The sequence below is a fragment of the Trachypithecus francoisi genome, unplaced genomic scaffold (assembly GCF_009764315.1).
Source record: "Trachypithecus francoisi isolate TF-2019V2 unplaced genomic scaffold, Tfra_2.0 Lachesis_group13, whole genome shotgun sequence".
In the NCBI taxonomy this organism is placed as follows: Eukaryota; Metazoa; Chordata; class Mammalia; order Primates; family Cercopithecidae; genus Trachypithecus; species Trachypithecus francoisi.
Genome location: NW_022681458.1, coordinates 31053546 through 31065968, shown reverse-complemented (window position 1 = coordinate 31065968; position 12423 = coordinate 31053546). Strand labels below are relative to the sequence as shown.

At 39.1% G+C, this 12423-nt stretch overlaps 2 protein-coding genes across 7 annotated transcripts in view; both read right to left on the bottom strand.

The window, feature by feature from the left end:
* KANSL1L (KAT8 regulatory NSL complex subunit 1 like) overlaps nucleotides 1-4788 on the bottom strand; it is a 140545-nt gene extending 135757 nt beyond the window's left edge. Inside the window, exon 1 of one of the 5 annotated variants that reach the window (XM_033230426.1) lies at nucleotides 4580-4788. The gene's annotated coding sequence lies outside the window, so the exon portion shown is untranslated. Of the gene's footprint in view, nucleotides 1-3662; nucleotides 4250-4543 lie in introns of those variants that run through there. The other 4 variants (XM_033230421.1, XM_033230422.1, XM_033230420.1 and 1 more) reach the window with 4 other exon arrangements.
* A 6060-nt stretch (nucleotides 4789-10848) lies between these two features.
* Nucleotides 10849-12423, bottom strand: part of ACADL (acyl-CoA dehydrogenase long chain) — a 51668-nt gene continuing 50093 nt past the window's right edge. For both annotated transcript variants that reach the window (XM_033230416.1, XM_033230418.1), the window contains one exon: nucleotides 10849-11370. In XM_033230416.1, the coding sequence (XP_033086307.1) occupies nucleotides 11271-11370 (100 nt within the window). In that variant the 3' untranslated portion in view covers nucleotides 10849-11270. The remainder of the gene's footprint in view (nucleotides 11371-12423) is intronic.

The window sequence follows — 12423 nt, the reverse complement described above, 5'->3', positions numbered from 1 at the left end:
ATTCTAGAATGCATACATATATTCCATATATGCCATGGAAAATACACTATCCAAATCTGCCCCGAACATTAAATTTATTCTTTTAACTAGAATCTGGATAATCCCAGCTCTCTTAAATGCAGAGCAAAGAAACAAACTAGGAAAACAATATCAGAAAGACAGCAGATTTATATTTAACACTACAATAAAGTGAAAAGACTACCAACAGTATTTTGAGAGGGGGGAGAACCCTGAAGTAGGGTCAAATAATAAATTATTTCCACACTCGTAACCTAAATGTTTCATATAGCTAACCTAGGCTAATTACAGAAAGAAAGACCAGAAAAAAGACAAATTCTTTTAGCAAAATATGAGAAGTTTTTAAACATTATCACTACACTGTAAGGGGACTAGAAGAGTGCAGTCGTGCCACTGCATTCCAGCCTGGGTGACAGAGAGACACCGTCTCTACAAAAATTTAAAAATAAATAAATAAAAAACACATGAGGATTCAAAGTTTCTGAATTGTAGCAGGGAAAAGTCCAATTAAACAAACAAAAAAAGAATGACCTCACACTGGTACAGTTTCATTCCTCAAAAATACAGGAATTAATGGAAGGTAGGAATACAAAATACAGTGTTGTTTTCAAGATTTCTTCATGCCACTTTATAAGAATTCTCAATTTACTGCAGAAAACATTGCAGTAATTGGCATGACTAGGATTCAGTCAGCTTAATACTTTATATTCAATGATGTTTTATAAGCAAGAACTTCTTCCACTTTGAAAACTATGCCTAAAAAGGAAATCTCTTTGAAGACTAAAGGAATTTAATTAAAGATAAAGCCACTTGGGTGGCTACATAACACATCAAACAGATCATACTTCAAGCAGAATTATTACTTTTCACTTGTAAGTGCATGACTCATAGGAATATAAATGAAGTCATTTTTTTCTGTGTGTATCAATTTGGATCCAAAAATCTACATGTAGAAGTACCCTATCACATTTACTCGGTCTATATACTTTGGCTTCAATTTAACTTCACATGAATAAACACTGATTAATGACCTACTGCCGAATAAAGAATTGTTTAAATAAAAATAACACACTTGAGAATTGTCTTGGACTGGAAACAAAGCCTCAATATTATATAAACAAAAAGCTCATAAATATTTTTAAAATATTAACAAAGTCTCAACATTATTGAATTTTCATGTCCATATAGAAATGTTTCTAGGAACCTAAAAATAACATTAAGTATTTAAAATTTCCATTATGAATAGTCTTTGTATTTTTATTACAGACTATCTACTGGCAAGTTTAATAGTACCATTTTTATTAACATTTGCTGGGTGTTTATTTATCCCACGATTAGGGAATAAGGAGTACAATTCAGTGAAAAGTCCCTATAAAACAACATTTAAAAGAAAAAGAAAGGTAGAAATCTCCTGGAAATTATGTATCTTCCTTGCCTTTCTAAACGGAACACACTAAAAGTAATGTAAGATTGTATTTATGATTCAGGGTCATCATGATGTAAATTATTCCATTAAAGTACTATAATGCAGTATCAGCTTTAAGGATAGAGATACAAGAGATATGCTTTAAAATTAGTAAATTAGTTGCTAATTGCCCAATAACTGTCACTCCTGTTGCAAGCAGCCCCAATCTTTTGTTTGTATCTTGATGAACCCAATCAGTAAACAACCCTAAGCACAATTCTATACCTGAAGAAAGCAGCTCTCTGCCTCCTCCAACTACCATTTAATACTACATAGACAAAATAAGGGTATGGAGAGATTATCCGAATACATGAAAAACATCATGAAAACAAGGATTACGTAGTATTTATAAGATTTATGTGGTAGATTAAAGGGCATAACGGATGCTATCGGCAATAATAGGTGAGATACCAAGAACAATCTCAATAATAAAGGAACTTTAGACAGTAGGCATCGTTTTTTGCCAAACACAGTAAAAGCTACAAGAGAAACTACATTGATCAGTGAAACTTTATATTCATTCCATAGAAGACAGATGAATGAGTAAAGGAAATTAAATAATCTAAGGTATCATGATAAATGGCATCAAAACTGGATGAAGCGCTCGGATAATGCAGCAGCTGGGCTATGAGAAGTTAATTGACCTTTTAGTAAACAACTGTGATCAGATCACTGAGGCCACACCTGAATGAAAAAGTAGTAAAAGTTATGAATCCAACAATAATAGTATACTACTAACAATGTACTAGTAAACTGAGTAAAACAAAAAGCAAAAGACAATTTCCTGATCTTCCACAGACAAAAAAGATAAATATTAACCAACTGGCAAGTATTTATTGAGCACCCACTAAATGATCATGCATGTCAAACATGAAATACATTTTTCTCTCAAGCACTTTACAATAATTTAAAAAATAAAATAGATATATTACAGATTAGAGTGAAAAATTTTAAATGCAAATTAAAGCAAGGTTTTTAGTTTTAAAGCCTAATACTAGGTGATAAACAAAAACATAATGGGAGGCACACACAAACCACTAGATCAGTGTAAATCAATACAACATTCTGTAAAGTAATTTGGTGATGACACAAGGGTCTTAAAAAACACACATACAAACAAACAACAAAAACAGACTCTTGGGCCCAGTAATTTCTCTTCTACAAATCTAAGGGGGGGAAATCTCAAAGATTTATATAAAAGGATATTGTCTGTAGTGAAATATACACTAGCAAAACCTGAAACATCTCACATATGTGCCAATAGAAAAAATTTAAAATACGATAGTTACATGGTGAAATGTTAGGCAGCTATTAAAAATATTTTTTCAAAGAATATTTAATGACATGGGAATGTCTGAGTTAAATGCAAATACCATATGATCTCAGTTTTAGGAAAAATACACATATATGCACACAGAAATAAAGTACAAAGTATTTTTATTTTTCTTATTTGCACTCATCTATTTTCCAAGTTACTTTATAATAAATAATATTTAACAAAATAATCAATTGCTATTTGTAAATGCACATCATGAAACGAAATTAAAATGTAAATGTTAAAAGTCAATGTGAGAGAATTGGCCTGGATTAAGAAGTTTCACATAACAAATTACTCCAGTTTGCGGGAGAATAATCTATGTAGATTAAAACCATGAGGAAATGGTTGCAGACGCTGACACTGATCTGAGTAAGTAGGTGGAAACTGAGGGAGAACCAAAGATAATAGTTACAACAGATTTTAAAGACGATCAAATATATTCTATTTCATGACTAATTCATTGGTTAATTTCCCCAACATGCGGGCTTTCAAAATTTGGAGTTCTGTTATAAAAATAACACTACTTTCAATTGGTGGAGATTAGGAATCACTTTTCCTAACCCAAGGGATTTCTTTTTTCTTACAACTCTTAAGACAGAAACCATATTATGAAACTTTACAAAAAGGAAACAAATTTGACATCAGAGAGGTGACTAACCCAAAGAAATGGCTAGTTATTAAGAACGGGAAAGGCAGAGACCACTCACTGCTAAACCTCTTTCTCAATACTGAATTATTTTTAGAGCCACTTTTTCCTAGTCAGAAATTGGCAGTTTTGTCTGCAGTGCTCACAAACATTTCACTTGGGTTTTGTGGCTAACAAACCTGCCCCATGCAGCAATATTTAAAAATATTACTGACCCAAACTCAGATGAAGTTAAGCAAACTGGCTAAAGACGAAGGAAGTTTGTCTCTTAAACGTCGCCACAACGTGACTGTCCTGAAGTTTGGGGAATCAAAAACGCAATGTGCTTACCACAGTTCAAACAAATAAACAAACAAACAAAAACGGACTCTCCCAGAGTAAGAAAACATTACAAGAACGTCCATCCAGTGCCTGCCCTCCCGGCTGCAAAGCCAGGCTCTTTCTTTCCCTGCGGTTTCTGAAACGGCCAGGATAGCTACCAAACACCACGCAGTCTCACTTTTTCCAGCAAGACCGGTCCCTTCCTCAGCACACCGAAGTGACACAAACTTGGAAGCACCATCCCTCAATAATGCCCTAGATTCTGCTCTATCTCATCTAACTCGAAAGCCCAAATCTACGTTTTCCTGAAAGTGTGAAATAAATAAAACATGGGTCTCATCAAATCCAGTCTGCTCCGCCTCACAGCTGCCTCAAAAGAACCGTCGCCACACCCGCAATGGGCGAGGCTCAGCCAAAGAGGCAAGGGGCGGGTCCAGGAAACCACGTGTTCTGCCTTCCGCGCACGCGCCAGCCAAAACAAAAGGGAGGTCTGCCAAGCCCCACCTCCCCCCACGTGACCGCCGTCTAGGACCGCCCCCACCCCTCCCTAGACCCCCTTCCCTCCCCAGCTGCCAAGGCTGTTAGGTTTAGCCGTTTAAATTTGGCTGTGGTCGGACCCCTGCCCTAGAGCGCGATCCCCTGCCGAGACCAGAGTCCAGCAGCCCAGAGGATTCGGGGGGCGAAGGGGCTGCCGGTCGGTCGCCTGACCCGCAAGTCCACCCGGCAGTCTTCTCCCCTCCCCGCGCTGCCGCCTTCCCCAAGAGGGGAGACCCACCCCCGTCATCCCGCCGCTGAGACGCCGGCCACTCGCCTGCTGGGGCGCCCTGGCTCCCCTCCGCCGCCGCACCTTCGGTCCGGCCGTGGTGGGGGCTGCTGAGGTGATCTCTAGCTGCCCGCCCGCCTCCCCCACCCGGGGCGCCGCTGTCTCGTCTCCAGAGCGCGCCCCGCTCCCGCCCCGGCCGCCTCTGCCGCCGCGGTTTAACAGTCCGCCCGCTGCCCGCAGCTCCGTGCGCCTCGGGGGACGGAACCCTGCCGCGGTCTGGGAGCAGTGGGCGGGGCCCGGCGTCGGCCAATGGCAACGGGGGAGGGGCAGCGTCATGCAAATGAAGCGGGTGACGGGGAAACCCCGGCAGGGGGTGGGGCCTGCGGAAGCGGCTCGGAGTGTTCTGGAAGTGGCAGGAGCACAACGCCCTTAACTCTGGTGCAGGGCTTACCTCGGCTCCCTCGGGGCGGGTTCCGCGCAGCTCCCGCTTCCTCCTTTCTCTTTCCCAGTGCCAGCCCGGGGGAAAGGGGAAAAAAAAAAAAAAAAACACGGCCGGCAGACTTTCCACCCCTGCTTTGCTATTTTTGTACCTCCGTGACAGGAAAACAAAATGCTGAGGAAAAATCAGTCGACTTCACTCCCTGCCGCCCGCGCCGGGGCCTCGACTACTCTGGGCGTCTGCGGCTTTCGCCCACCGCTCCAAGGACGAGTTTTAAGAGATTTCTCACAATTGTCAAGTCCGCAAGTCTCCGTGCGTCTGCTTTTATTTGGGCCGTGCGCTCAAATCCACTCATAATTCTTTCTGACCTCACCTGAAGTAGGTTTCAAATTTGCCTTGGATCCAATAGGGTGGTTTTATGAGTTAAAAAACACCAGAGAAAGCATTTTTAAGTCTCTACAAATCTGGTTTGAATGGCGCTGGACTTCCCTCTGTAGTAACACTGTCAAATAAATAAACGGAGTTTATGTGGCGATAGTTGGCCAGCGACACCCAACACTTCTGAGCATCTTGCACCTGGCCCCGCGCTCCACTCACCACAAAACAAACCTGCACCCGGGCACTTCACCAGCCACGAACTAGATTTTTTTTAAAACTGAACTCTAAATGTAGCTTCTTGGACGTTGTATCACAGCCTTTCCTAAGCACCTAATTTACACATGAAATGATTTAAGGAACGAAGAGCAATAGGCTTTTTAAGCCAGAAGGATGATTGCCATTATTTTAACCTTATCAATTGGGTAAGATCCCTGGGGCGGGAGAGGGGAGAAATCCAAGGAACTGCAGTCATAACAAAGCGTAATCCGTAACATAGATAACTGGAATTGCAAAATTAGCTACTTGTTCCGGGTTCTTCTAGTAGTTTGTGATATTACTGAAATAATTTTTATGACCAGCTGCATTTATTGGAGATAATTTTTTAAAAATTACTGAATAATTGCACCTCAATATGGGGCAAGGGAAGAATTTTAGGAAATTGATTTACTTTCATTGTAATAAAAATTGTAAGCTAATGATGTGTTGTGAAAAATAATTAAATCAGCAAGTATTTATTGGATATTTACCATATTCAAAGGACTGTCCTAGTCCCTGGGGACAGAAATGCAAAAATGAATAAAGAATTTTTTAAAGTTTTGTTTTTTAAATTAACAGTTCGAGACGTCTAATAAGCATGTGTTAAGATAGATCAAAGGAAGATTCTGGATTTGAGTTGGATGTTTAAAATAGAGAGGGGAGAAAGGCATCAATAGTTCAGGAGATAGTGTCCTTGGGTGATTTGAGGAGATATTGTGTGAATATTTGGGGGGTAGAAAAGTACACTGTCAACTGGATTGAGTAAATCTTGAATGACAGGAATTCAGATTTTAACCTGAGGGAACTATAGAGACATCAAATCATTTGATGGTACAGTTTTCTCCTGTGAAATAATTTTTTGTTACCAAACAAAATATTTATATATTTGTCAAATGTTTACTGAACACATGTTTTGTGATGGCTAATAAAGATATATTAGTAAACAAATTCCCTGTCCTCATGGAGTTTATAGGGTATGACAAAGGTATTAAGTTTTGTAATTACATAAATAGTAATTCATACAGCATTTCTACATATATTTTCTAATTTGTTCATCACATAGCCATGGGAGGTAGGCTGTTTCCAATACTCTAGATTAATTTTTTTTTTTTTTCTTTTTGAGATGGAGTTTCACACTGTCGCCCAGGCTGGAGTGCAGTGGCGCCATCTCAGCTGACTGCAAGCTCCGCCTCCCGGGTTCACGCTTTTCTCCTGCCTCAGCCTCCTGAGTAGCTGGGACTACAGGTGCCCTCCACCATGCCTGGGTTTGTTTGTTTTTTTTTTTTTTGTATTCGTAGTAGAGACGGAGTTTCACCATGTTAACGAGGATGGTCTAGATCTCCTGACCTGGTGATCCGCCCACCTTGTCCTCCCAAAGTGCTGGGATTACAGGTGTGAGCCACTGCACCCGGCCACTCCAGATTAATTCTTTTATCTTCCAGTCAGCCCTGCTGCTTGCCAAATGTTACAGACCTTAAATAAATATTTCAATCTATCAAGCTGTCATACATGTACATTTTCCCTATTCCTTTTATATTCAGTTTAATAGGAATGTGGGGAGATGATTAACAAAATAATATGGGTTTGATATAAAATATATAGGAAAGCACAAAGAAGAAAACCACAATCATGTGCAAAGCCTGCTGTATTTTATATGTATGACACTGTGCATACTTTTTTTTATTCCATTTAGCTACATATTAAGCACACTATCCCTTGACACTGAATATTGTTCTAAAGCATGATTTTATTATATGTAGCATATACATGCCAGTTTTCCAGACACTATAGAATATCAGTTCTCCTTATTACAAAAATTGACATACTGAATCATTTGTCAAATTATTTTCTATATTACTCAGCAACAGCCTGAAAAGTGCATGTAGCTAATATTTTTTTTAAATCAAGGACATATTATTTAGAAGGTACATTAAAAGCATTCTGATTTCCAAGAAAAAAATATAACAGTGGTAAGAATAGAACACTTTAAAATCCAGCAAGAACAAGGAGAAGTAAAGGGCACCATTCTTGCTGACATAATAATTACCTATCTGGAAGCTTGTAAAAATGTCCAGGTAAGCAGTATTACAATGATTTCATGAGATAAACTTCTCTCTTCAACACTGGTTTTTATTCAGTCATTCCTTTCACTCAAGAAACACTCATGCAACACTTAGTATAGCTGACGCTGTGATAAATGCTAGAGATAAAGGAGAAAGATCAATCTTTAATTTCAAGCAACTCACAACCAAGAAGAGGCTTTTCTATCCCCCTTCGTGACTTTTCCTCCATAGCACTTATCACCATCTAATGTAACATAGATTTTGATTTTTTTTCTTTTGTTGTCTATCGCCCTAAATTAGACCATAAGCTCCATGAAGTCAGGCACTTTTGCTGGTTTGCTCATTGCTGTATCCCCAGAGCCTAGGACAGGGCCTGACACATGTGGATTCTCAACGCATATTTATTGACTGGATAAATTAATTTTCACATCCCCCAAAGAGAATGTTATATTCATTTTCCAGGTAAAAAAAAAATATGAAGCTCAGTGGGATTAGTGTTCCTAGATTCTTATGCTAATAAATGGCCCATTTTGAAGACAGACCTGACTGGCTCCAAAGCCACAGTTCTTTCCTCACTACCTCTCACAGAACAGAAAGCTGTTCTGTTCTGTTCTGTTCTGTCCTGTCCTGTCCTGTCCTCTCCTGTCCTGTCCTATGGGAGCTTGTACTATTTATTTCTCTATATTTCTATGCCCTGAGAAACTGTCCCCCACTGTTATATTTCAGTATATTTAATTCTTTTTGTATGATCAAGTTTAGAAAGGGAAACAGAAGACCGGGCGCGGTGGCTCACGCCTGTAATCCCAGCACTTTGGGAGGCGGAGGCGGGCGGATCACGAGGTCAGGAGATCGAGACCATCCTGGCTAACACGGTGAAACCCCGTCTCTACTAAAAATACAAAAAACTAGCCGGGCGTGGTGGCGGGCGCCTGTAGTCCCAGCTCCTCGGAGGCTGAGGCAGGAGAATGGCGAGAACCCGGGAGGCGGAGCTTGCAGTGAGCCAAGATCGCGCCACTGCACTCCAGCCTGAGCGACACAGCGAGACTCCGTCTCAAAAAAAAAAAAAAAAAAAAAGGGAAACAGAAGAAGCAGAAGGGTTAAACATGATAATCCCTACTCAGGACAGATTAGCTTTAACCAGTATCTATAGACAAGCAAAGGGTAGAGGTAGGTAGCAAGACCTATAAGAATCTTCAAACCAGGGCTAAGTACAACAGAGAACAGAACTGGCCCATGACTACAAGGGAACAAAATGACTCCCTGTGTATACGAATATCCATGGCACTTTTATTCACAACAGCCTCAAACTGGAAATAGCCCTAAGATCCATCACCTTTGAAAGGATAAAGAGCTGGGCACAGTGACTCACGCCTGTAATCCCAACACTTTGGGAGGCCAAGGTGGGCAGATCACCCGAAGTCAGGATTTCCAGATCATCCTGACCAACATGGTGAAATCCCGTCTCTACTAAAAATACAAAATTACCCAGGCAATGGTGGTACATGCCTATAAATCCCAGCTACTTGGGAGGCTGAGGCAGGATAATCACGAACCCAAGGGGGCAGAGGGTGCAGTGAGCGGAGATCATGCCTTTGCACTCTGGGATAAATAAATTACAGCACATTTATATAATGGAATACTACTCAGAAATAAAAAGAAGAAACTACTGATATATAAAACAACAAGGATGAGTCTCAAACAGTATGCTGAAAGAAACCAGACAAAATCATAAATATTGTATGATTCCATGTATATAAAGCTCTAGAGAAAGACAAATCTAATCAATAATGACAGAAAACAAATCAGTAGTTTCTTAGGGCTGAGGTGGGGAGAATTGACTGGGATGGGATTAAAGGATGACAAAAAAGTTCTATATCTTGACCATGGTGGAAGTCAAATCGGTGCATGCATTTGTCAAAACTCATTAAAATATACTTAAAATGGGAACTCTCTAATGAAAGTGGACTAAGAAACCACAAGAAGTTCTCAGTCTAAAATGTAGACAGGCAGAAAAATTAAAAACTAGGAAGATAGGCTGTGTATAATGTATGAGAAAACTCAAAATAATGATAGCTTTAAAACAGAGGGGTTAATCCTTTAACGTATTTTATTAATTCTAAGAGACATTTTTTCCATACTTTAACATTTCAGAGATCAGAATAACTTCACAGTTCATGCAGTAAGAAAGTATTGTATGAGTTTGATTGGCAGTGTTTTTTTTTTAATGATACATAAATAGTGCATCTTAAGAATCAATGAAATGCAGTAAAATTAGCCTACAGGTTAATTATCCCAGAACTGTTATAACAGCTCCACAAAGTCACCAGAGACCCAGGCTCCTTTCTATTATTTTATCTCTTCCATTCTCAGCCCTGGCTTCCATTTTCAAAGCAATCTCCTGGTCCCAGATGGCTGCTGGAACCCCAATCATAACTATCCATTTCCCAGGCAGCGGGCAGAAAGAAGAGCAGGAAAGCAAACAGGGCCTTTAAAGTGACTCTCCTGAGTCCCTCTCAACAATTCTACAACTTCATCAAGTGGATAAGTTAATATTTTATTTTACTTGTAGCTATTGTAAATGGGTTTACTTTCTTGATTTCTTCTCTAGATTGTATGCTGTTGGCATACAGAAATGCTACTGATTTTTGTATGTTGATTTTGTAACCTGCAACTTACTGCATTTATTTATCAGTGTTAATAGTTTTTTTGGTGGAGTCTCTAGGTTTTTCCAAACATAAGATCATATCATGTACAAACAAGGATAATTCTTCCTTTCCAATGTGGATGCCGTTTATTTCTTTTGCTATTTTTACAAATTGCCTCGAAAAAGTTTTATTTCTTCTTCTTTTTAAATATTTTAAGTTCAGGGGTACAAGTGCAGGTGTGTTACATAGGTAAACTTGTGTCACAGGGGTTTGCGTTCAGATTATTTCATCAGTCAGGTATTAAGCCTAGTACCCATTAGTTGTTTTCCCTGATCCTCTCCCTCCTCCCACTCTCCATCCTCCAAAAGGCCCCAGTGTGTGTTGCTCCCCTCTATGTGTTCATGTTTTCTCATCATTTAGCTACCACTTGTAAGTGAGAACATGCAGTATTTGGTTTTCTGTTCCTGAGTTAGTCTGCTAAGGATAATGGCCTCCAGATCCATCCATGTCCCTCCAATGGACATGCAATGGACATTTCATTTTTTTATAGTTGCATAGTATTCCATGGTGTATATGTACCACATTTTCTTTATCCAGTCTAAAAAGATACCCTTTTCAATAAGTAATGTTGGAACAGTTAGACATTTATGTGCAAAAAATGTGAGCCTTAACATGAAACTTCATGCTTTATTAAAAAGTTACTAAAGGGAATATAGATCTAAGTGAACAATATACAATATAACCTTTTTAGAAGAAAACATAGAAAACCTTATGATTTGGGTTTGGGTAAAGAGTTCTTAGACATGACACCAAATTCATGACCCACGAAGTAAAAAAAATGGTAAACTGAAATTCATCAAAATTAAAAACTTTTGTTCTGAGAAATGAACTGTTAAGAGAATGAACTAGCTACAGTGAGAAAATATTTGCAAACCACGTATCTAACAACAGACTTGTATCTATAGAAGAACAGCTCTGCAGCGGCTGACAACCTTGCATAGGCCACATAGGCACAGCTTGAATGGCAGCTGAATCTTGGCAGAATGCTTTGTGAACCTCCTGGAATAGGAAAGCATGGGGGCTTGTGAGGTACTGCTACATGCCATTGCTTACTGGCTTCCCTCTATACCAAGAAGGCTGCCAAAGACCCTTTGTCATTATCTCATGGTTTCTGATGAGGTACAAGGGTTTCTGTCTTGCTACGCTTAAGGCAGAAATGCAGCTGTAAAAAAACTGCTTAGCAGTATCATGGAATGGGCTCCTCAGCAACAGGGTATCCTATCATCCTTGCTGTGGTCATCTGACTTCTTTTGTTTCACTATCTCCCTATACAAAGGTAATGAAGAGCTGGCTCCTTTAGCTACTCTTCTTTTTACTCTCTATGTAAGCAATAAACTGGGTCTAAAAAGGTCTTGGTTTTTTGCAGCTGAATCTGTTAGCCTACCTTTGCCTTGTACTTGACAGTATCCAGAATATATAAAGAATTTTCAAAACTCAACATAAAGAAAACAAACAACACAATTAAAAAATGGGCAAAAGAAAGGTAATATGTGAAAGGCAAGTAAGCACATGATATATTATTCTGTATGATTAGACATAAATTCAAATTAAAACCATGGTGACATACTTCTACACACCTATTATAATGGCAAAAATTAAGAAAACGAAGTGCTGGAGAAGATTCAAAGTAACTGGAACTCTTACATTGCTAGTTGGTCAGTAAAGTGACACTTTGGAAAAACAGTTTCTTACAAGTTTAAACACACACTTACCATGTGATACAGTAAGTCCTCTCCTGGATATTTAACCTTAACAAGATGGTAAGATTTAATCTTAACCAATGTGTCTGTAAACAGGTGAATGAATAAACTGTGGTACATGCCTACAGTTAGCACCAAAAAAGGAACAAGTTATTGACTCATGCAACATGGATGGATCACAAATATATTTTGCTAAGAGAAATAAATCATTCTCGAAAGATAATATGCTATATGATTCCATTTATATGACCATCTCAAAATGACAAAACTGTAAAGACAGAGATTAGATCAGTGAGTGCCAACAGTAATAGGTGTGGAGAGGGTATGAATATAAAGGGCAGAATTTTTTGAG